The sequence below is a fragment of the Sarcophilus harrisii genome, chromosome 4 (assembly GCF_902635505.1).
Source record: "Sarcophilus harrisii chromosome 4, mSarHar1.11, whole genome shotgun sequence".
NCBI lineage: Eukaryota > Metazoa > Chordata > Mammalia > Dasyuromorphia > Dasyuridae > Sarcophilus > Sarcophilus harrisii.
The window spans coordinates 394,989,591-395,016,698 of NC_045429.1; the positions used below are offsets into that span (position 1 = coordinate 394,989,591).

General features: G+C 32.7%; 1 protein-coding gene across 1 annotated transcript in view; it reads left to right on the plus strand.

The window, feature by feature from the left end:
- The window catches only part of LOC100931063 (TLC domain-containing protein 4), an 82,442-nt gene that overhangs the window by 42,914 nt on the left and 12,420 nt on the right, over positions 1-27,108 (plus strand). The window contains exons 4-6 of the mRNA XM_003769675.4: positions 1,383-1,472; positions 5,606-5,664; positions 6,611-6,705. Of these exons, the coding sequence (XP_003769723.1) occupies positions 1,383-1,472; positions 5,606-5,664; positions 6,611-6,705 (244 nt within the window). The remainder of the gene's footprint in view (positions 1-1,382; positions 1,473-5,605; positions 5,665-6,610; positions 6,706-27,108) is intronic.

Below are 27,108 nucleotides of genomic sequence, written 5' to 3' on the forward strand. Positions count from 1 at the left end.
TTTTGTTCACTGGGATATGGTATTTGTTATTGACAAATGGAGAAATAAAGATCAATTTGGAAATTATGATATGATTAACTGGTTGGTATAATTTGATTAGGCACACATGGATTGTTTTGTTTTACATTCATAAGCCATAGCTCATATTCTCCTAATTAATTTTCTCCTTTTTTTTGGTTACCATTTCACAATATGTAAAAGTTACTTTGCATTCTTTTTTTTTTTTTTTTGTCTTATTTTGGGGTATTTACATCTCTACTCAATTTAAGATAAATCTGTACCCACCATAGTAGAATTAGTGATTGAGAGTATTGCTTTATCAAATCAATAAGGTACATACAGGTAGTTTCCTAAAAAATTTTGCTGTCTTTAAAAATTATATATATAGGCAATAGATCATCAATTAGCAGGATTTATGAAGTCCCATATTTTGTGTTAAGTAATGAACAAAGAAAGGCAGACACAGTTTCATTCCTCACATTTAAATTGAGGAAACAACATGCTAATGACCATTTATATACAAACTACCTTTCATTTACAGGATAAATAATCTCTGAGGGAAGGTAACATAGTAGAATTTTGATCAATGTCACTCTGATATGATACTTTCAGATTTATCTTTACTGTTATATATAAGTCATGGACAAATATTTAAACTCCAGATTAGACAGATAAGAAATAGTAGATAAAACCCAAAAGCCATTCCGTCAATAGATAAGAGTGGCCAAAATATAATAACAAAAATTACAAAAGAATATGATCATATGTTGAGCAGAATGAGAGCGCATATAAATGGTTGGCAATCTGCATCTATGGAATACCCATATTGATGAAATCATGGCCCTATTGAAGGATTTGAGCAAAACTACCATGAAGAATGATTGTGACTGATTGTACATATTATATACCTTGTGAGCAAGTATATTTCAGTTCTTTAAGGGAATTAAAGGAAATTAAATCGTGCTTTATATTGATAGTGTTTAAAAAATATTGATAATTTAAAAGTTGTAGTTCTATACTATAATCTTCAGAATGATAATAGTAAACATTTATATAGCATTCTGAAGTTTAGAAAATGTTTAAATGACATTATATGGCATTCCTTACAACAGCCCTGTGAATAACAAGTGTTATCTTCCTTTTGCTAGCAAATATCATCTTCCTTTTGCAGATGAAGAAAATGTTTCTCACAGAGATTAACTGATTTGCCTATGGTCTCAGGTAGGGTCAGATCTCTACCGATTCCAATTAAAGGGCCATTACCATCCCATTCACTTCTTATATTTCTTGTACTAATTACTTTAGAATATATCATGTGCTTAAAGGAGGTAAGAATGCATTTGAGTTTGAGATAATATTGAATTTTTTTTTTCTTGTTTCAGGGTAGTATCCACATTCCATTCCTTGCTGGTTGGTTCTTTTTGCCTGTATATTTTATTTTTTGATGAGCCTTCTATAGCTGATCCCCTTTGGTAAGATATTTCTTTAAATGGTTTGATTTTATTTATGCTTGAAAAGAATGTTTATTTGTAAGATAATCTCATTTACCTTGAAAATATAAAAGGGTTTTTGTTAATACCTGTTTATTGTTCATATACATGTGCCTATTATAGTGTTTATGGCAGTTTATTCTCTTTCATAAAGATGAAGTCATTGATTTGAAAGTAAATAATAGTCAGCTTTTGTTTATTAAGCCCAAATAAGAAAGGTATGGAAAGTATGCACTTATAATACTAAGATCTTTCTCTTCCACACACACACACACACACACACACACACACACACACACACACACACTGAGCAAAACTTGGTTCTATCTAGAACAAGAAAATCTTGTTGTTGTTCTCATTTCAGTCATGTCCAGCTCTTTGTGATGCTCGTTAGGGTTTTCTCAGCAAAGATACTGGATTTTCTTCTAAAGCTTGTTTTACAGATCAGGAAACTGAGGCAAAGAGGGCATGTGACTTGTTCAGGGTCACACAGCTATTAAGTTTCTAAGGGTACATTTGAACTTAGATCTTCCTGTTTTCAGGCCCCAACTCAGTCCACTGAGCCATCTCTACTTTGATTCAATAACTAATTTAAGATATGTCTTATTGTTTGATGGGGACAACAATACTTTAATATGCAGTAGGGACTATCTATGATTTCATTGATATAGGAGACTCCCTTTTAAAATGTAATTTATCTTCTTGGCATGAATGGTTTTTCAGTACTGCCTGAAAGTACTTAGAGGTTAAGTGTTTTGCTCAGGATCACTTAGCTGGTGAGTATTAGAGACTTGAACTCAGGCATTCATTCTTGATTGTAAGATTTCATGTTCTAACCCCTATTCAGAAATTTGAGCTTGAATAAAATTCTAAGTGTAATATGATCAAGGATAGCAAGATTCCATTGAGTTATTATTTTTCAAACTAGTAAATAATATTCTAGTAATGAGTGTACTCTAGTACTCTAGTAATTCAGTGGTTAGAGTGATGTTTGTCCTTGGGTTCATATCTTGCCTTTGACACATTACTTTTTTTTAATTTGAAAAAAACAGTAAGAAAAACAGAGAAGGAATACAAAGCAAAATAAAGCAAAAACGAAACAAAAGAGAACATTGTTATATGCTCAGCAGAACATCAGGGAGGATTCATTATATATAACAAGTTATCAAATCAAGAAATTATATATATTTTAGTAGAAGAAATTACATTCACTAATGTCCTTTTTTTCTTTATTTCCTGTGCATCTTATTTACTTTATTTTTCACCCTTTTCATTCCCCTATCACCCCCAAGCAAGCTACAGTTAAGAAAGATATATTTATTTATAAAAATGTAGATATGTATATACTCACAGTCAACCTTCCCTACCCCCTCACATACACATATATATCTTTCCTATCACTGCTGAGTAATTAAACTCTGCTCCTTTACTTGCCTTGCTATTAATTAACCTCTCTCCACCCAAGGATCGCTTCCTTGTGTTCTTCCCTCCCCTTTTGCTTCCCCATCTACCCATTACTCCCCACTTCTTTATAAACTTTGAAGGAACTTTGGGGGATGCTATTCTCTTCGTGGCATATATGTAGTGTTGCCTATTGAACCCATTCCTGATATGAGTAGGTTTCAGAACTATAAGCCCTCCTCCACCCTCTACTGCCTCTGAATCTGTTCTTCTTCTGTACCTCATTTGTATAACATGATTATTATTTTTACCTTTACTCTGCCAATCTTTTTTTTTTTTTAGCTACTCTATTGTTGATGTGAATCTTAAAGTGCAGTATACATTTCCCATGTAAAAATAACACAAACACTTTGTCCATGTTTAAGTAGTTTATCCATGTTGAGTTCCTTAAAATTGATCTTTGTTATTGACTCTTATAATATTAAATTTCCTGTTAATTGAAGATTTGATTGATAGAAAGGCCTGAAAATCTCTAAAGGTTCATTTTTTTGTCATTCAAAATTATAGATAATTTTGCTGGATAGGATATTTTTGGCCACAGATCTAGTTCCTTTGAATGTTGGTAGACATGATTCCAGGACCTACAGTCTTTTATTGTGGCTGCTGCTAAGTCCTGTACAATTTTAATTGTAGCTCCAGTGTATTTGAATTGTTTTTTTTTTTTTTTTCTTGTTTCTTGCAAAATTTTCTTTTTGATCTGGGGGTTTTGAAATGTGGCAGTAATATTCCTATGTCTCTTTGAGGTAGTGATTGATGGATTTTTTCATTTCTACTTTCTCTTCTTTTTCTGTCATTCCACAACAATTTTCTTGGATTATTTCCTGCATTATTGTTGACACTAATTGTTAAGCAACTCTCTGTGCCTCAGGCAGTTTTTTAGAACTTATCTCCCAAGGTGTAGGTGTCAGCATGGTGGTGAGGGTTCTTACTCTATGACTTTCCAACATGACCAAAAATCACTGATCATTCACTACAGTAGTAAACATAAGTTGAAATTTTGTTTTTATTTGTGAATTATTTGACTTAAATCAGTAAGACTGAGAGGCATGTGTTAGCATAAGAGCATTACATTTAAGAAGCAAGACACCTGGGTTCTAGTCCTCATTCCAATATTTTCAGCTGTGTGGTCATAAAATTCCTTAGCTAAAAACACTTTATCCACCTCAAAGCAAGGGTACTAGATTGTTTCTTCTAGTTCTGGAGTTTTGATTATTAGATTTTTTTTTTTTTTTAGCACAAACAGAATTTGTATTTCAGAAATTCAGTTAGAGTTTTTATAACTCTACAGCAGTTAGACAGCTTGATTTAATAGTACAGTGATGAATAGTAGGGTTCTATGTGACTTCTGTAGAAAGACATTATCTATTGATAAAACAAGGGCCATCTAGGTACAGGAGATAATGTTAAGCCCAGAGTTAGGAAGACCCATCTTCCTGAGTTCAGATATGACCTCAGATGCTTAATAGATGTGTGGCCCTGGGGAAGTCACTTAATCCTTAGTTTCCTTATCTGTAAAATGAGCTGGAGAAGAAAGTGGCATATTACTCCAGTATCTTTGCCAAGAAAAGCCCAAATGGGGTCACAAAGAGTTGGACATGACTGAAAGTCCAGAACAACAAGATTAGCTTAGCTAAAAGTTACATTTTTGGTTAATTGTCAGATTGCATTATATTACTTAGTCCTGTGTTTTACATACTTATATAGACACTTAATGGTATTCATTTGATATAATTAATTGAGGGAACTAATATTCCCTATAATTTTATAAAAAGCATTTGTTATACTGGGCTCCTAGCTATCTTTTGGAGCTCAGAATAATCACCATTCTCACTTAATCTCTGCTAATGTAGCTGTTCCAGGGATTTGGGTTTGGGTCCAGGGTCTTACAACTTTCCTATGTTGCGTCTGTTTTGAGAGGGGATGAGAAAGGAGAGCTATATTCCCAATTTAGACGATGGTACAATACCTAGAATTTTGGCCCTGGAATCAAGAAGACATTCAGTTTAGAACCTTAATAGCTATATGAACCTGGACAAGTAACTTAACCTTTCCCTCAGTTTCCTTATTTAAAAATGAAGATAATAATAGCATCTCCCTTTCAGGGTTACTGAGAAGAAAAAGAGATAATATTTGTAAAGTGCAAATATACTACATATAGGTGCTAATCATCATTATCATTCATCACCATCAACTTAGTCTAAACCTCTCAGAGCTGATTATTTGTGCTAAAGGAAACTTTGGGCACTTGGCTTAGGCCTACAAGAGACTTCTTATCGAAAAAGTGACCTAAAGCATATTTCTATCACATTTCATTCTTTTGGGCTAATTTGAAGGAATTCTCAAAGTTGTCAAAAGGGGTTGTATTTGAGACTTCCTATGAACAATGCATTCCTTTTAGAGTTCATACTTTGGCTGGAATATTTAAAAATCTTTTAAATGACATTTCAGGCACTGTGTCATGGTAAAATATTAAAATACCAATATGAAAACAGTACATAGAAAACTGATTTTCCATATGATTTCAAATTTCAAAATATTTAAACCATGGAAACACAAGTAAATGTGCTGAATGATCTCTTACAAGACCTGCACCAAAAAAAATCCCCAACTTGGATGGTAAACACTAAAACTTTATTTTCATGTTTGTTCACCAGGGGTGATGCTTCACTTGTTCAAGTGAATCTTGCCATTGCTTCAGGCTACCTCCTCTCTGGTAATTATGTATTATAGTTAAATCATGATTATGAGCAATAAATACAATCTTGATTTATATTTCTGTAACTGTGTTATAAAGAAATAGAGCCATATTTTGGTTCCTTTATGTTAGCCATGCATTTTAAGAAATGTGACAAAAAATTTATTCTTTGATTATGTGATATGAAACCTTTCTCTTTTTGCCTCAAAGCAAAAGTCTCAATCAGCATGTACCTGGTCTCTTTCACTTTTGGTACTGACAAAATCCTTTTTGTGGGTTTTCATTCTGGCTAATCATTTTTTTTCTGCATTTGCAGATTTAATATGCTTTTTGTGATTATATTAATTACTTTAAAATAAAAATATCACAAATAATTTCCCCCTATTTTAAAAAACAGAATATTGAAAATTATTAAGTTTCTTAACCTAAATCCTTTATGTCCGAAAATGTTCACAGAGGAATTTTAGGGTATTTTGAGGTCTTCACTGTATTTCTATTTTATAATTAAATCTTTTGATAACTATTAAACTTGAAAAAATAGTCTAGATGCTCTTTTCATAACGTTTTTCTTTGATGACTTTAGATCACAAATTCAAATCTAAATGAAAGATCAAATATTAAAAAGCTTTTCCCACTTAATTACATATCTCTAAGTCAGATGGATTGTATTTTCCCACCTGGAATAGGGTAGCAACCCCTAGTAGCCATTTGTTTTAACTTGCTTCTAGAAAGTAATAAACTTGGACTCATTGTAGCAAAAAATCATTTGCCTTCTCTGATTATGTCTAATTCTGTATTCTATGTATTCTTTATGCATCTCCCAGCATTTAATAATCTCTGTCATTTTGATTTGACATGTCCTGCTGATCAAGCACAGGTAACAAGTCATTTTGAGCAAGTCTGAAGTGGTGCAAGTTTTTATGTATCCAATCCCTCACTTTGGTCATTTTTTTCTTTTTTACAGATATGTTTCTTATCATTTTATATTGGAAAGTCATAGGTGATAAATTTTTTATCATTCACCATTCAGCAGCTTTATATGCATACTACTTTGTACTGGTGAGTACCATATATTACAATAGTCTAACAATCAGACAAGATTGGGAATCGTGACTAAGGGTGGATATTGATCTAAACATGTAACTTTAAAATTTACAAAAAAAAAAAAGGAATATTCTAAGAACACTGAAATTATCGTAATGAAACTTCCACAATGTTGATAAATTTGAATTTTAGTATTATGTACATAACAGGATTTATGAATTTATGAGTATATCTATTTCAGTATATGCATGTCCCTGTCTATCTATCTGTCTGTCTGAGTTTCTGAGTATTGTATATGTCTAAATAAAGTCTGAAAAAAATTGGTGTATATATTTCCCTGAAATTTTATTCAGAAAACTTTAAGATTTTTTAGAGACCTATGTGCTATGTGCTATTGTTGGTAGTTCTGATAATTTACGATTATTTATGATGACATAGCTCCAAGCATTTGCAGATTCTTATAAAATAATTCAAATCATCATTCCCACTTAATAACATACTTATGATAGATATCTTAATTCTGGAATTTTTTTGATTCCAGAGCTTCATATTCCTAGAGCATTCTTCTAGGATTGAATGAGCAAATTAAGGTTACTTTTATCAAAAGGAACTAAAGTAAAATAAGAAATCTTATTTTTATTTCATATGAAAATTATTCTTCCAAATATAAATGACATTAATAACATCTCTATGCCTGTTCCCACATGGGATATACTAATAAGTGCAAAATAAATTTAGAAACAATGAATATTTCTAAGATTTCTACAAAACCAACATGGCAAGATATGATCTCTGTTTATACTTTTAAAGCTTAAATGTGAATACTGCCTTTTTAGCCCTGTTTCCTTCCCTCCCCCCTTGTTTTGTGAGTAAATGTTCATTCTGTATCATAACGGATTTTTCCTTTTTTAGATTTTATTTTCTACTATAGAATTTCATAAAACTTTAAATGAAGGAATGTTAGCAGCTGTTAAGATGGGTTTTGGTGTGTTTTTTTTTTTTTTTAATGTAACAGAAATGCATAGTAGAAAAGTTCTTGGTATTTTTATTTCTAGCTATCACTAACATAAGATACCATATTGACTTAAATTTCTGCTACAGCAGAAAGCTCTTCACTCTTTTGGTAATAGGTCAGAGTGAGAATGTCATTTTGTTATTTTATATGTAGTGTTATTTTTTTTTTCAGTACCTAATAATGAATTCAATTTTATAATTTCTGTAGTATTGCACATGATAGGAATTCTACTGATAGAATACCCCTCAAAAATCAAATCATATTATTATAGTAATTTTCTTTCTTTTGACCTTAGTTATTTGATATATTGCTACTTTATACTGATAAGCACTGATTGATAAAATCCATGTGGAACAAAATCTATTATTGTTATTAATCTCCATTTCAGTATAACTAAGAAAAAGATAGGCACGTTCTTCAGAACGACTGAATGTTTATGTGTAATAACTTAAGGAAAATATTTTCTGAACACAAGTCAATAATAACATATGCTATGGAAACAACATGACCCAATGAAAAATATATATTTTTGAGTATAAATTCATATTAATATTTTATGAATCTGTTTTTCACTCATGATCACTCTTACGATTAAATCACAGGTTTGACAAATGATGACTATGCATGAACTTGCATGTTAAACATTATGTTTATGGAAAGGCAATTGATTCTTTTTGTACCTTATTCTTTGCCTTTTTTGTTAAACAAAAATAAGTGGATGTTAGAGTCTAATTTTCAATTACCTTCTTTATAATATTGATGAATAAAACTTAGATTTAATTTTAGTGGTCATTTAGAGTGTTGATATATTAAGGTTCTATTTCATTGATTTAATGTAGCATATACTAATAAAAGTGAATCTGTTATGAAATCTAAAAGAAAAGTTTAGAAATATTAAAATTTCAAATATTTGATAACTCTCAAACTTTAAAAATAGCAAAAAATAAAAATACTACTTGTCAAAATTTACGTGGGAAAGATGGAATGATTATTTTGTAACTTTTGTGTTGATATTTCTGAATCCTAGGCCTCAGAAAGATGGTGTTTTCATATCATCATTTCTTCTTAATATTGATCTAATTTCCATTTTGAGAAAAGAATCAATTTGATAACTTGTGTTTATGATAAAGGTTTTTATATTAAGTTTTCTTTCTGAAATAAAGTTTATTTTTGAGCTCATTTAGAATTTCATCTTCAAAAAAGCAAAGACTAGGTAGCTGTTGACCTTAATTTGCTTTCAATAAAGATTTTTTCCCCTCCATGAGACAACTTCAAGGGAAAGCAAAGTTTTCCAAGAAATGCCTATTTAAACATTCCTACATAAAAATAGAATCTATATAGTGTTTTTGAGCTATCCTTTAGTTTGTGGGAGGTAGGAAACTTTATTTTCAAAGTGTTGCTTTAATATCTTGAATAAAGTCTTGAGAATTCAGAAAGGGATTTTTTCTCCTTCCATAAAATTTACTGGATTAAACAGTAGCAACAACAACTAATTATTGGCCTGAATATAAGTATAGTGGTTTGAAACTTCTTTTTTGTGGTTAAAAGGATTTTTCTCTGTCCTCAAATAGCAAAATGCTACAATTCTCTGATGATTCAATAACTTCTCTTTTGATAATTTACTAAAGTAAAACTTTGTAGGGTAATCTGTTGCCTAAGAGGGAAATGACTCCATTTATCTTAGGTATTGTTTTTAAAAGAGTATATCCAATGTTGTGGATAGACTGCAAACTTTTGATACAGTTTCTCGAGTAGGAGTAGAACTCAGATGTCTTCGGTAGCTTTTTAATATTCTTTTATGGGGATAATAATAGTAATAGTAATTATAATTGTTATTGTTAATGTTTATGTAGCATATTACAGTTTACAAAGTACTTTGCTTTATCTCATTTGATCCTCACAAAAACCTCATGAGGTAGGCACTACAAGTATTTTATTTCTTCCTGTTTTGCGCATGAGGAAACTCAGATTCTTCAGATGTCATGTCCATGTTTATGCAGCTAATGCTGGACATAAGAAGAAGTGGAATCTTCCTGCTTCCTATTCTGATAGTCTGCTCAATGATGCTGGCTTGTTGGTGTTACTTCCCTGCTGCTTTGCTTTACTTTCCCATGAGGTGTAATTCCTGCCACATCTGTAGTTGTAGTATGTTTTGTTAGCTTTCATGTTTCAGGATTGAATTGAATAACAGTGAGGATTCTACCTTCTTCCTACTCCCCCAGACAATGTTATCATGACTCATCCTCTAGCAGAGTGGATTTTGTCTTCTCTCTTCCTCATAAAATTGCCTTGGTCTATGTCATCATTGATCTGGTCTGCTTGATCATCCCATATAAATAATACCTTAAATGAAAAGTGGAGCTCCTAGGTTGTTCCTGCTGTAATTTAGCACTTTAAACTCATATATCTGAAAAATAAGGTGCCACTAGTGTAATAATTGCTGTTTATATGTAGCATTTATAATAGTTTTCTTATGAGGAAATTTGTTTAGCATTCTCAACTGAGAAGCTCAGAACCATACCTTAGTCCCCCATCTCTCGCCCTGAAATGCTAAGCAGTCAAATTATATCCCCACATGGGGAATGTTTGTTTCTGCAGCAGGATTTGAAGTGAGGCATGGCTCATAGACTGGGAAGATAGTGAAGTTCTCTTAGCAAGGCTAAGAAATCTGAGGAGGAAGTGTTTGGGAGGAAATGAGGGAGATTGATTTCTCTTGGCTCTTCCACTTATTTATCCATTTGCTCTCTTCCCCCATAACTGATGACCATCTTTCAGCAGTATCTCTTTTTTTGTCTTTTCCTAGTACTTCTCTTGGCCATGAAAATGTAAGAGCCTTGGGAATAGAGTAGCAAGATAGTATATTTATTTGCAGAAAGAAGGGAAGAAGGATTTTCAGACTCTAAAATGATTTTGCTTGCTTGCTTAATTGTTTCCTTCTCTCTCCCTCCATCCCCCTTCTTCATTTCTTTCTTTATTTCCAGGGAAACCAGGTTGAGAGAGAATATTCTTTTGGTAGCCCAGATTAGATAATTATAGGAGATAAGGGTATGTAAGGGCTATAAACTCACCAGTCCAAACATTAGGGACTGTCCATAGTTCCTTTAGAGTGTTCTCTAGAATAAAAATTAAGAAAATCCAAATAATTTCATCATTGCATCAGAGTACATCCAGTACTAATCCATTTTTTTGTTCTTTCCAATAAGTTTCTTTATTTCTGTTACCTTTATTTCTGCTTCAAAACCTGAGTTACTGCTTTCCTATCCCTAATACTATCTTACACCAGTGAAAGTTTTTTAATACTATATTTATGTACACTTGAAAATAATATATTTGTTTACTCATGAGATGCCTGGTTTCTTTTTTGTTAGCAGCCTATTTGCATGAGCTTCTTAAATCTGTTAATTCTGTGTATTTGTAATGTATGTAGTTGTGTATATAGTGAACTGTATGTTCTGAATGAGTGTTTCATTTTCCTGGTGCTTTATTTGCTGAGAAAAATATCTCAATAATCCTTTCAGGTTTCTTATAGCTCTAGAAGAACAGCTCTAAAAGAACTCTATATTTTGTCTTATAACCCACCTTAATTATGACACTAGTTACAAAGTGGAATTTTGTGTCTGTCTTGGATGTTGTCTGAAGAGATTTACCTACTCTTAGACTATAACTATTTTTTGGTTGAAACAACAAAATGAAGCTATGGTGTGAAAGAGTGATTTATAAAGAGAGTCTAAATAACCAACTTGTCCATAGTAAGTGTATGATGTGGGATTTGGACCCAGATATTACTTTCTCCAAGGTCAATATTTTCTATCCATTATCTCTAGTATTAGGTTACAACATTTAGTGCTCCTTGGAACTTTAAGGATGCCATTACCTATTTAGAGTAGGGGTATGATTGAGGAGAAGGGGAGAATTTGGGAGTAGCCTTTGAATTGAACTTTACAAGATGGACAGAAGATAAGGCAGAGTTGGTGAAGGAAGTCACTAGATGTAGGGAGCTGTAAGAGACAGCAGCTAGAAGGAGAGAGTAGTATGGCCTTGTTAGAGTGAATTCACCCAATTCAACAACTAAGAAATTACTATGTGTAAGGCATACATATATGTGTAAGGCAATATGCTAGATGTGGGAAATACAGACACAATTTTTAAAAATTCTTTTATTCTCGTTCTTACATTCTCTTTATTGGATACAACATAGAAACGTAATATCATCATTTGAATAGAAAGGAGATGATACCTGAGCTGAAACTTGGAGATGAGGGGAGGGAGGATTGTATTTCAGGTTTGGAAAGCAGCCTATGTAAAAAGAACACAGAGATGGAAGTACAGTTCTAAGTTCATGGATTAGCAAATAGACCTGTTTAGCTAGAACAACAATTGGTCTGTTGTGCAACAAAAGTAGCAAAGGTATCCTGAAGCCAGATGGAGAAAGACTTTAAATGTCATACTAATGAATTGTTTTTTGCTCTAAAGGCAAAAGTAGGAAGAGCCATTAAAGTTTCTTCAGTAGGGGAAGTGCCATGGTCAGACCTGTGCTTTAAGGAAGATTACTTTGGCCTCTATAAAGGGGACAGTTTGTTAAGGGGAAGAGTACTAGAGATGGAGACTTATTAGGAGGTCATTATAATAGTCCAGGCAAGAGATGATTGAGGGTTCTGAAATGTGGTGGTGACTGAGTGATTAGAGAGAAGGGGCAAGATGCAGGAGATCTTCTGGTGGTAAAATTGACAAGACTTAGCAATTGATTGAATATGGGAATGAGAGCAAGAGATGAATGCAGGATGGTTCACAGGTTTGAACCTTGGTGATTAGAAGGATGGTGATATCTGAATGTATATATAGGAGAAAGGGGGAGTGTGCATGGATGGGGTGAAGTTCTTTTTTGATGTTTGTTGATCCTGTGATTAAAGGATATCAAAGTGATGTCCGTTGTTGAGGTAGGACTAGTTTCTTCTAGGCATTAGGACTGGATTTATCGATCTGGGAGCCATCTAAATAAAGGGTAATTGAATCACACTGGAAGAAAAATTATAGAAAGAGAAAAGAAAAGGAACCAGGACAAAATCTTAGGAGATACCCACTATTAGAGGGAGGGGCAAGCATTATGATCCAACAAAAGAGACTGAGCAGGACCAGGTAAGGAGGAGAACAAAGAGAAAGCATAAACATCTAGGGAAGAGAAATCCAGGAGGAGAGAATAGTCAACAATTAGATGCTGCAGAGAGATTTTTAAAAAAGACTGGGAATAATCCATCGGATCTAGCTATAAAGAGATCAGTGACAATCTTGAAGAAAAATTTCACTGGAGTAGTAGAATCAATAGTGTCTGGGACAGGTGGTATGCAAGACCCCCTTTCTCAATTAACTAATCAGAGACATCATCAGGTACAAAGAGAAAGCCTTTATTTAATCCCTTCAGGGAGAGGCCCAGACACCTGGGAACAATCCCAACTTGGCCATGTGCTCCTGGAACCTGGCCAGCTTCCAGCTTTTCCAGGGTTAAAAGCAAAAAATCCTGAGCCTTTTCATTGCATAGACTAAAAGGACCTAACCATCCTTGACCAATTGTCACCAATGTTGGCTGCCTCCCACAAGTAACGTCACTTCATGCAACTTCCTGTATCCCAAGGTTCAAAGTTCATCCCTCCAGAAATCATATAACCCCCTTCCCTCCTCTCCCGGCCCCCCCAGGGTCCCAGATCTGGGAACAGGGATCATGTGATTCAATACTGAGAAATACTTCATCCAATCAGTCCCATTCAGTAGTTGTATTTAATCTTTGTCAACATCAGAAACAAAACCCATTTTCTCAAGACAAAATAAAGTGGATAAGTACAGGAATCAAATAAAAAATGGAATTAGGGAAAATAAATGAGAAGAGAGTGAGGATCCTAGGAAAAGATGAAGCTCAGGAGTTTAGAAATATTTATAGGGAATATAAATACATCCCAGAAGCACCGCTGTAGAATTATTTTACTGGAAGATATTAGTGGAAGGAACATTAGCAATAGAAAAACTAAACCTAGAAAATATCTCCCTTTTCTCTTTCCATTCTCTCTTCTTTCCTTCCTCCTTCTTTTCCCTTTTCTTCCTGGAGAGAGGAAGAAATGAAGAGCCAGCATTGGAGATAGATTATTTAGAGACAGGAGGAAAAAGTTTGGAAGCAGTGGAGATAAAAGTGAGATATTTGGAAGACAAATCAAGAAGGAACAATTATGGACTTATTGAAAACTGTGAAGAATGAAAGAATCTGACAATATATATCAATAAATCATACAAGAATATTCATTTCTCAGAAACAATGGAAATGAGGGAGAGAGTCGTTAGAATTTACAAATGTTAAAATGAAAACATTCAAGATTCAGTTCAGGCACAATGTTGTAAACTTTTAAGATTTCATTGACCAGAAGATAATGCTATAAGCAAAGTGGGTGAGAGTCTTAGGATCTTGTATATAGAGTTAGAAAAGGACCTTACGGGCTATCTAATCTAAAACCCTCATTTTACTTCCCCATCCTAAAATACTTATTAACATTCAAATGAGAATAATAGAAGCTAAAGAATGATGGTTTAAAGAAAGTTAAGAAACAAAACTTAATCCCTAAATCAATTTCCTAGAAAGCTAAGCATTATCTTCTAAAATAAAGGATGAATATTTAAAAATCAAGATAACTTTGAGTAACAATTTATGGAAAAAAAGACCTTAGCTTAGTTCTGTTTTGCTTTGAAAACACAACAAAAATATTAAGACTCTTTGAATTACTTAACAGTTTAAAAGAACAAATTAAAAGATTCTCTGGGACAAACTCAGATTACTTAGTCTTTTGATCAATAAATATTTATAACTCTGACTAGATTCAGATTTCAGTGCATAATGGACTGAATATATAACAATGAAATTGATTTGATAAGTACTAAGTGATGAAAGATGAAAAAAAAAGGAAAACGAAGACTGAATTCTCTTTAAATATCATGTGAAAAATGGATATTACAGAGAGTGACAGGGAGAAAGCCGGAAGAAGAAGGATTGAAAAAAGGTATAAACTCTAGTCTTAATCCAGAAGAAGATAAGCTGGGAGAAATCACTATTATGCTATATATATATTTTAGAGCTGAGTATTAAAATAGGGTTTTATTAAATATGGGGAAAGAGTCATATTAATGAAATAAGAAAATTATTAAATTATTAATTCTGGTAGAAAGTAATAAAGAATTGTAGAGAAGTCAAATTTATCATTTGTAATTGAATGTGAATGGGTAATCTCCCAATAAAAAGGAAAAAAGCTGATTAGATAATAATATAGGAAAGTTTACTATGAAAGGATGTATATGAGTATAAAATTATAAAGCAGGATAAATTCATCATATTACAGCTAACTTAAGAAAGCCTAGAATTATAGTGGGGTAAATTCACATTAAAGAGAAAAAAAATCCATCCTCTGATGACTACTACCTATTTGTATGACTTTGAACAAGTTGCTTAAACTCTGAACCTTTATTTCCTTATTTCCTCACTAAAATCACTGGTCAAACTAGATAACCTCTGTCCATTTCAATGCTGGATCTTTTATCTTATGATCATATGTTATACTTAAAGTTACCTTAAGTAATAGAATATTCCTTATATTGAACATATGTAAACCTAATTATATATAGAAAGCAAATTTATAAAGGCAAAATTTATTGATTTATAAAGAAGTTTTGGGAATTTCAACATTACATAGTTGAGAAATGTTAACATTACAATAATGGAATAGGTTTATTAAAATAATAAACATATATTCTCGAAGACTATTTTAAAAACTGGACTTGATATATAGCATGAAAAATAAATGGGAGAGTTGGATAATATACTTTGTCAAATGCATGTAATATACACAAAATAGATTGTTTTAGGTTGCAACAAAGTTTATAGATAAATCCATAAAGGTAGTACTTATATTTAGGAATCATAACATAATATATGTGATAAATACATATACAAACCTATATGAAAACCAAAAAAAATGACTTGGTAAATAATGTTTAGATTAAAAGAAAAAATTAAAAACAATAGTAAGTTGTTTTAAAAGTAACAAAAATAGAAATATATACAAATTTATGGAATGAAGCTAAAGTTTTCAATTGTAGGCAAAGCACAGTACAAACTGGAATTTTACCACAACCTAAATCAGTGAGATTTTCAATATAAAATTGATATAAAATGATAAAAGTCTAGTCTATGAGAAGTCATCTTAATTTTCCCTTTAAAACAGTAAACATACCTTGGAGTTAACTAGTTCTCTGTCCCACTTAACTGAATTAGTAATTCTCAGGATTGTTTTAGAAGATAGAGACTAGAGAATATGTCTTTGAGATCAAGAAATACTTTAAATTCACTGTTTTAGATAACAGGTTCTGCACTGAATAATTTTTTCTTACCTTTTTTCTTGACAAAGAATGTTAGCCTTTCAGTGTTTTTAGTACCAGTCTCCTCTAGCCCGGTAGGTATTAGAAAGTGTTTATGTTTTAAGCATAGTATATTTCTCCTCTGTGAGAATTTGGGTGATTTAGAATGGGAAATTTTTTTTTGGAAGTCTGATAGTGTTTTGAATCTAGCAGTTACATTTACTTTTTAGTCATAGTCTACTTTGTTTTCCTGTGCAGAGCTATATAGAGAAGACTATGATTAATGTATGATCTCAAGTAGGCTTACTTGACCTGATTTTATTGGCATCCATAGATTGGGCTAGATTATGGGCTAAAAAAATGCTAGTATAACCAGTGTAGCTCAGATTACTTGTAAATGTTGGAATATATTGTATATATTGCATAAAACTTTAGAATATATCATATATTATATAAAAGTTGTAATGATATATAATTATCCCCAGATTCTGAGGCTTAGAGAAGTCAAGTGAGTTGTCCATGCTGACACAACTAGTAACTGCTAGAGGCAGGATTTGAACCCAGATTTTATACTAATCCATATGTGTATATGTATACACACAAATAAAAATATTTTTAAAAACATGAAAATAAAATCAGTACAGTTCCATTATGTTCTCAGGTGTTATATGTATTGGTTAAACATTGTATCTACTACAATGCTGAGATAGACACAGACAGACAGACAGACACAGAGACGGACAGACATAGAGACAGAGACACTGGTGGGTGGGGGGAGGAGGGAAAGAGGGAAACAAAATGATAAAATTGTAGAAGGGATTTGATCATCATATAAGGATGAGATTACATGATTTGTAAGATCCTTACCAACACAATGATTCTAGTTTTATGAATAATCTTTATCCTACATTTTTTTAAAGGATGGCATGCCTGTATATAATGATAACACACACACACACACACACACACACACACCCCTCTTTGTATATGATCCTCTTTATCAACTTCAACCAAATATGATAGAAAAAACCCAAGAGGCTAAAATTAATTTTTGCTTGGGCTGGCTCAGTGTCAGAATATGGACTGTATTTGCCATAAAGTGCTTGGACAGTGGGAACATTAGCCACTTGATAATTGGGCATTTGAATGCCTCTGAGAATAATAATGTGAGAGCCTTAGTATTTTTCTGCTCAGTAGTCTAATTAGTGCCTGACATGAGAGAGTGAAGGAATCCTGTTAATTTTGTGTGATTGTTTTGGAAAAAATAGAAAAGAGAAATTTTATCTGTGGAATATTCATTTTGACAAATTCACTGCTTTACTTGGTCTTGCTGGAAAATACAGAATGGGCATCCTGTTTTATTCTGAACAATGACTATTATTACTCCATGCTCAATTTGGAGTCATAGGGTTTGTTTCCCAGCTCTTTGTACATGGGATAATTTAGCCTCTCTGGGCTTCTATTTCCCCTTGTATAAAGTGAGAGAGTTGGAACAGATGGTCTTCACCTCTAATTCAATGATCCTAAAAATAAAATGAAAGTTTTCAATATGGAGAGACCCAAATAATCATTGTTATATACTGGTAAAATAGTTCATATTTATTCACTTGGGAAAGATTGAAAAAATACTTTAAATGTTTGTATCACTTTTTAATTCAATTTAATTCAATCTTCTATTTCCCAAGTGAATTTCCAGTCTTCTGTATGCAAAAGTACTTTAAATGTTTTTATTAAAAAGTAAGCTTAAATTTTGAATCTATCCTTGGTTTCAGTTTTTTTTTTTTTTTTGGGGAATGCTTAACAAAAGCATATTTTGTAAAACTTCCTTATTCCTTTTCAAATCACTTGTTGACCTTTCCCAGAAATTAAACCTTTACCTTTTTTTTTTTTATGATTCTACCTTCTAATTTTTAAAATCTACATGTCATTTCTCCCAATTTTCATACTAAAGTAACTTGAAAGCAATTAATTTGTAAGTTTTTGTAAGTCTGTAATATTTAAAATATATTGAAAATTCTTACATTTCATAGCATATAATAAGCTTTATAAAGAAATATCAATTATTTGTGATTTACTCAAAAATATATATGTATATATGTATACACACAAATATAAATATTTTTCAAAACATGAAAATGAAATCAGTACAGTTCCATTGTGTTTTCAGGACTTACATGTATCAGTTAGACATTTACTTTCTCCCCAGATTTTACATGTTTAGATTGAAAAAAGATATTAGACTCCTGCTATAGGACAAAATCTTAAAACCATGTTCTAAAAGTAGAATAATAATTTATTTTATGAAAGTATTTTTTCTCAAAAGTGTCAGTTACTTCAAGCCCTTGGGGAAAATGTTGAAGTTATAAATTGAAACTAGAACTGAACTGTTAAAGCAAAAATATAATAAAAAAATTAAAATGTTAAGCAGACCAAAGCTGAAAGAGAGGGGAAAAGGCAAGTGTAATATATGTCAAGTTGCAAAAAAAGAAAGGAAGAAGAATGAAAAAAAGATAATGTTATTGAAATTGTGAGAAGTGATAAGAAGTGACAGTAAAAGTTAAAATGTGGTCCATGAAATCATAGTATCAAAGTAAAAATGAATGCAATAAAAATTTCAAGCCATTATGAAAAACTTTTGAAAAAGATAATTTTCATAATAAAATTTTAAATTAGTTTTATTAGGTCATGAATTTTAATTTTATGTAAAGTAGAAGTAATCTTTAAAAAAGTAAAATCAAGAGATTATAAACATTTTACAACTCTTCTCTGTTTTATAGTTGAGAAATTATTTAAATATTTGAGTTTACTAGATGATCATTAGATTTTTAATCACTTCATGTAGATTACAGGCAAAATATTGATAATAACAGCTGGCGTATATCTTTAAAAAGTTTTCCAAAATGTTTTACATTTGTGATCTTATTTTAGCGTCACAATAGTCTTGTAGGCTATTATTATTATCATCAACATGATTATTATCTTCTATTAAGTGTGTGAAGAGCCTGAGATCTAGAAAGGTTATATAGCTTGTATATTAAATATTAAAAGCAGGATCTTAGGCTGGTCCTTCCTGTCTTTAGCTTTCTTCACTGTTCCATACTATTGCCTTCCATTCTAAGTCTCATCAGAATATATGTTCATTTCAGCAAAGGTTTTTAAAATTACTACATCCACAGTACTGTGCTTGATGCTAGAGTTAATACATGGTTGAATATTGTGTAAAGTAGGGTGTGATGAGGGTAGAGGAGGGATGCTGAGAGTGCTCTAGAAAAAATTAAGGCAGGAGAACAGTTTCATCTGTATTGATGGAGCTCCATTTTGAAGGAAGAAAACCTCTTAATTTATAAATATGGGCAATAAGAATCACATTCAGTATTATCTAAGATACCATATGTAAATGATCTGGCTTTCTCAGAGAATGGCATTTTGAGAAGAATAGTTGAAGAAATAGAATATCCCTGCATTTATCACCTCCTGTATGCATGGGACTGTGCTAGAAATTGATTGAATGTATAATTCAGAAATTGAACCTGCTTTCATACAACTTGTGTACTAGAAGGTGGGATACAATGCATTCAGTAATAAACACTTTGACAAATGTAGAATAACTTGTGAAATAAATACATTATTAATAATAGGTATGCAGAATACTAATGGGACTTTAGAGAAAGGAAAAGATAGTCTACAACTGGGAGAATTGGTATTAGGATTTGTCAGGTAAATGACATGAGCCGGGTAAAGCTTCAGAAGCAGAGATGAAAGTTGTTAGTAAAGAACTCTGTACTAAAGATAATTTCATAATAAAATTTTTAATTAGTTTTACTAGGCGATCGATTTTTAATTTTGTGTAAAGCAGAAGTGATCTTTAAAAGATCAAAACCACAAGAGTAGAAACATTTTGCAACTGCTTTACAGTTGAGAAATTATTTAAATATTTGAGAGGGCTTTTACTTTTCTCAAATTTGCATAGTAATGAACATACCTTTGCCATAGTTAGCAGATAGCAAGTATAGATTGGGCACAGTGCAAAAGAAATAAACCTAGGATATCCTCATGAGTAAGTTAAACATAACAATAGGTCAAAATAAGTGGTCACATAATTTCGTATTTTTTCTTTTTCATTTTTTCCTATGCATTTATTCAGCAAGCATTCCATATCTATTTTATTTAGGATATTGCTCCTTCCCTTTTAAATCTTACACTAGCTGGACAATTTGCTGTGATTATAAATTTTATGAATTACATTGTTTTATTTTTAAGTTAAATGAGTAGATTATTTTAAATTAAAAAGACACTGATGAACTCATACTTCATTAAGTATATGTTTCACATAGCTAATGATAATGTCTTCTAGTTATTCATGCTTGAAAAAGTCTAATAACTTATTAGACCTGTGCTGCTATCATAACTATGCCCTACCATTTACCTTGAGATGAGGGATCATACCCAAGGAGGAAATAACATCTTTTACCATTGCCCTGAAAGTTTAGCTCCTTAGTGTGACAGCAGGAAGTAAATACCTAATTTGGAGAAATACTTCTCTTTTTAATTAACTCTCTGACGTCTCTGTATAGAAAAGTATTGCAAAGGAAAAAGAAAAATTTCTAGAACAGAATGATGCATTTTACTGTTTAAATTAACTTGCCATTTTTAGCTTAATCATAAGCTGTCCTGCAGCATATATCTAACTTGCTCGTTTGTACTTTACTCACCCTATTGTTAATAATGTTAGTTACACTCAAAAATTTACCTTAATTTTTTTTCCTAAATATTTTGACTGTTAACTGCTTTTTATATCAAGACCTCATTTTTTTCTCCCCAATTTACTTTCTCTTTTACTTATATATTCTTTGGTCTTGAGACACCTCCAGATTAGAAAATAGGTTTAAATTTTTGAAGTCTTTCAAAATTTTACATTTTTTTCTAGTTTTTTAAAAAATTCATAATTCCTTCACTATGATTTTAACTTCTGTTACCTAATCAACTTCTTCACCACATTAAAATCAAAATACTTTTATTTGCCTTTAAGGGAAGAGTTTAGGCAGAAGGAAAAGGATTCTGATGGACTTGTAACAATATTCAACTTTGGGAGAATTTTCCAATTATTGCAAAGGAAATATTCTTTGCAGCATGTCTGTCTGTGATCAAATATGACAAACCAGCATAGAGTGGTATGTAGGTCATTGGACTTACAGTCAGGAGAACCTGGATTCAAATCCCTCATGAGGAACTATCTATATGAGGCTATACAAGATTTTTAACCTTTTTGGGATTCACTTTTTTCATCCCCCAAATTAATAAGGAAGGAGATAGACTTGATGGCTCTTAGTCTCTCTCTTGTCCCTCCAAATCTATAATCCTACGAAAGTTAGGTTGTATTCTAATATGAATTTTACCTCTTGATCAAAAAAAAAAAAATTGGAGCAGGAGTGGGGGAGGAGACAAAACTTGTTATTGTATCATTACATATAATACAGATAAACAAATCATCATGATTTATAATCGGAATTACTTGAATTGATAAAAGGTTATGTGACTTGTCTGTGGTCATAATATATATCAGAGGCTGAACTAAATTCTTTCTACTAACTAAAACCAGCTCTATATCCATAAGGCCACACTGCCACTTTAATAAAAAATTATTTTAATTTATTGGAGAAATTTTGAATGATTTGTAAATGGTACCTGGAAAGAAATGTTACATTTATTTTTGGTTTTTGTGAATTAGAAGATGACAAGTATGTCCTTTTATAGAACCAGAGATTCTCACAGTTTGAAGGAAATTTGGAGGTCACTTTATATCTTTTGGGGATTTATGATGTCCCTAACCCAGCAGTCATCTGTCTTCTCCTTGAAGACTTCCTGTAATGAGCAATTCAGCAATTCCCAGGTTAACCCATTTCATTTTTGTATTGCTTTAATTATTAAGAAGGAGAGTGTTAAATTTGAAATCAGTGGGCTGATTTAAAATCCTCTTTCCAAAAACTACCCTCAAAAGCAATATATACAATATACTAGCTATGTGGCTTTGAGTAGTTTCTTACCCTTTTGGTGCCGTAGGGTTCTCTCTCTCATCTAAAAATCAGGGTGTTGTACTCTTTGTCCTCAGAAATCCCTTTCAGCCCAAAGTCAGTAATCTTATGTTTGGTCCTATATTGAGCCTCTGAATCTTCTCCCCATTGCTTCTCTTTTTTTAATTTGTGTCTAGAAAAACTAATTCTAATGCTGCTTCTTTCTACATGATAGCATTTTTAATACCAAAGATAGCTATCATGTCAGCAAACAAAATAACAGATAATTATTAAGTATCTATTATGTGCAGTGCATTGTATGAGATGATGGGGAAGGTATAAGGTTTAGGTGAGACATTAAGGACTCATCTTGAAGAAACTAGTGCAGGAGGTAGCTATAGCATGCCAGCATAGATATAAGATATGGCATTCCAGGATATAATAAGGGTATCAGACAGTTATAAAACAAAAGGCTTTGTCTCATCCAAGACTTTATCTTCTCCAGACTGAACATCCCTAATATCTTCAATCAGGCATTTGATGTAACTTTGATTTCCCTTTCATGACTACTTTGAACATGATTTGTCAGTACCTCTGAAATAGAACCCAATATTTCAACTGGGGGGAAGGGGGCTGAGCATGTCAAATTTCGCAGGGATACAAAAATGTTCTCTTCCCCCTTTTGCATACTCTTATTAATGTAGCTTAAGATTGTTATCTCTTTTGGCTGTTGTATCATGCTGTTGAGTTTAATTCATTTAATTCAATTTAGTCCACTAAAATTCTTGAGTCTTCACAGGAATTGTTATCTAGGCAGCAGTATCTTCCATGCTGTGCTTGTGCAATTGACTTTTTAAAAAATGTTTCTTTTGAACTACTAGACAAACACGTTTCCCTCTACAAAGAGCAGGAAAAAGATATTTACATTTTCTTGGTCTCAATTTTAAAAGTGACTAAAAGATCATTTCTATACATGTAGCAAAATCCCAAAAGCAGACTCTATGTGATACTATGAGTCTCTATTTAATACTGCTTTTAAAAAACAATAACATAGGATTTTAAATTCTATCCTTTGAAAAATGTCCTGCTTGTTTGTACTTCCTTCTGCTCATTTAAAAAAAATTCAGTGTCTTCTTTGGCAACACTATTGCTAAAATTCAGTGTCTTCTTTGGCAACACTATTGCTAATCTCTCCCTCCTGATCAACTGTATTCTCCCTCCATTAAGAAAAGAGAAAAGGGGAGAAAGAGTGGAAAACACTTGTAACAGTCCATACAGAAAGCAGGACCAGTATGCACCTTGAGTCTTGTTACCTCTGTTAGTTTAACAGTCTTAATATTGTTTCTTTGGAGGGATGGTTGGTTATTGCTTTGTTCAGAGTTCTTAAATTTTTCCATGTTATTTTTCTTTGCAATGTTACTGTCCTGTTGAAATTGTTTTCCTAGTTCTATTTACTTCATTTTGTATCAGTTCATACTTTTCTGGATTCACTGAAATAATCTCTTTCATTTCATATGGAACATAAAATGCCATTATAGCTCACAACTTGTTCAGCCATTCCCAAATTGTCTAAGAAGCAATTTAAGATATCTTCTGAGATATCCTGAGTATATCATCATTAGAGATATCATGAGAGGCATTTTCACATGCCTTGACAAAATTCAACAAGCACCTCCTCTGAAAATGTGTCATGCTTGGGAATGGGCATTTTGTTGTAGTTGTTTCATTCGTGTCCAACTCTTTGTGACTCCCTTTAGTGTTGTCCTGGCAAAGATATTAGAGTGGTTTGCCATTTTCTTTTCTAACTCATTTGACAGATGAAGAAACTGAGGCAAACAGGGATTAAATGATCTACTTAGAGTCACAGGAGGTGTCTGAGACTAACTTTAAACTCCAGAAGACTTCCTGACTCCAGGCTCAGCACTCTATGCACTATAGTGCCACTTAGCTGCCCTGGTATTGGCAATACGAAGATGTAAAATGGCACAGTTCATGCCCCCAAGCTGATAGTACAGATATTCTCTTTAACATTCTTTTGATCCATCAGGATATACTTCAGTAGACTCATCATCTTTCATCAGTGTTGATACTTCAGTTGTTAGTGCAGTTAATAACCCATCTATGCTTCTTCATCCCAAGTGCTTCTTGTCCATGCTGTCCCAGAGATACTTCATAGAGCAACTCCTTTAAATGATAGATTTCTTTCCACTAGTTTTCTTCCTTCTTCTCCCACTTAAATACATGCACACTTTTATCCCTCATCTTCCTTCTGAGTTTCCTCATCAATAAATTGAGGTTGTTGAATTAAATGGATTCCAAGATCCCTTGTGATTCTAAATCTGATTCTGTAATATTTTAAATGGGTTGTCTTTAAGAATCATGTTCTAGACCACTTGTGCTTGACATGCATCTCTAGGTTGCCCTTTGGAGCACTTACAATTTTGGTTCATAAAGATTGTAGCAGCTGTATAAAGGGGAAATGTAGAAAGCAAAGACTACAAATTGAGAGTTTAATTAGCTGACTCTTGCAAAAATTTGTGTGATTTGTCAAGATTCTTTGATAAACACAACTATAAGAATAACTGTTTAATGACCCTCTATTGGTTAATATTTAATAGGAGAAATATCCTTGCCAGAAGTTTTATCCACTATTATGCAGGATGACTTGCTCATGGTCAAGTAGAAGAGAGCTTCTTTTTAGATGAAATCTTCCAGATATTCCTTTCTATGGATAAAACTGTGCTTATTACTTTAAACTCCAGAGAATTGCAAAGCTTTTTCAGTGAAATCCATAATTACTCAGAGGAAATTAATCTAATAATTTGTACAAGGAAAAAAAATGGAAATTATCTAATTTATGACATGATTGAATGGATAATCTATTCTGTTAACATTAATGCAGTCTATATACCTGGACAGTAAGGAAAAATTATTTTGAAAAATCTGTTATGTGCTTTCAGGAATCTTAGGCTATTCCCTGATACCTAGCTCCCCACTCCCCCTTTTTTTTGGAGAGGTAGTTGGGGTTCAGTGACTTTACTAGGGTCATACAACTAGTAAGTGTCAATTGTCTGAGGCTGGATTTGAACTCAGATCCTCCTGACTTCAGGGCTGATACTCTAACACTGTACTACCTATCTGCTCTTAAACCTTTTTTTTTTTTTTGAATACCATTTTCATCTAATGATATAATAAGTCTTGAAAATTTTATATCCTCCCAATGGGATAATTCCTTGAGGGAAGGCACTGTTTCATTTTCTTTTACACATTTCCTGAATATAGTACAGTGCCAATTTGGTGGGCTCTCCCACAGGCCTGAACGGGGCCTCCTTTTCTAATTTCTCTCCCCTTCTTTGATTCTCTCATTAGTTCCTGTGGCTTTAGATATCACATTATAGAAATGACTCCATCCTCTGCCCTGAGGTTTATTTCCTCACCAACTATTGCTTATTAGCTATTTCAAGTTGGCTGTTGTATTTGCTATATCAAATTTATCATATCCAAAACCTACTCATATGTCTTTGCTTCCAAACTCCCCTTTTTCAAGCTTTATTACTATTGAGTGCATCACTATCCTTTCAGTTCCCTAGTCATACAACCTCAGCTCCATCCTCAACTCTTTACTCTCACTCTCTACATTTCCATTAATTTCTCAATCATCACTATTTTTTACTTCTATAACACATTTTTCACTATGTCTTTTTCTCTTAACTCACATAGCTACCCACTGAATTAGCTAATTATAGCAGCAGTGGTGGTGCTTGTAGTGATGGTAGTGGTAGCAGTAGTGTTGAAAGTGATAGTGGTGGTAGGGATGAGGATGGTAGTGATAGCAGGAGTAGAAATCTTACTATTAATAGCAGTACTGGTGGCAGTAGTGATAATGGTAGTGATAGTAACGAGGTAGTGGTAGTGATTGCTGTAATAATAGTAATGAAAATGATAATGTTGATGTTCATAGGATATAAGGTTTTTGTACACTGGCTTATGTTGTGGAGTCTTCTTTTATCCATTTCTCTTGAGATTCAAACTTTCTTTTTTCATGCAGGGAAATGGGAAGAATCAGTAGCTAAAGTGAAGCTAGATCATTATGTAGGGGTTTTGGATAAGAGCCAGCAGTTACTGCATTGGGCCCAAAGAGAAACTGGAACAACCAGGACTGTGGGAGGTGGCAGCTCTCAAACCATTTGGGTAAAGGAGCCTGAGATTCTAGAGTAAAGGTAGGGACTGGAATCTGCTTCCTGGTAGACAACACAAACGTCTCAAGATCTTCTTGGAAAAAAAAAGTTCAGACACACTGCCTTTCTTAACAGATGATTATTGCTTGCATTCATCTTATTGGTTTGAAAATTCAGTGTGAATTAGCCAGGTTGTATAATGTGATTACAGGAAAATGATAGTGTTAAGCACATTGCCTGAGCCAGGCACTATGCTAAGCACTGGGAATACAAATATAAGCAGAAAGAAAGAAAGTTTCTACCTTCAAGGAACTTACATCCTAATGTGAGAAGAGAACATGTAAAAAGAAATGGGAAGAAGGGTATATCCTCACATGGGGGCATAGTGATAGGGAGTCTGGAGAGTGAAGGATAGCTAGTCTATGCTCTTCCTCAAAATGTAGTTTGAGAAGAACTCAAAAATGAGAGGAGTCCATATACAAAAAGAAAAAAGGCAGCTGAGGCATTGCAGCAGTCTGGAGAATAGATGCTACAGCGAGAAAGGGCTGTGAATCAAAAGACGTTTTTAAGTGTCTACTCAATGTTTAGTCACTATGCTGAGCACTGTGGCTAGAAAGACAAAGATTAATCAATCAACAGGCATTTATTAAATGCCAATTATGTACCAGGTACTGAAGATTCAAATACAAGAAACAAAATAATCCCTTATTCTCAAAAAGTATACATGTAATGCTTTAAGTTTAGCAAAACTTTTTATATTATCTAATTGGGTTCTCATAGCAATCTTGTGAAGTAGGTCCTATTACTATCCTCCTTTTATAGGTGG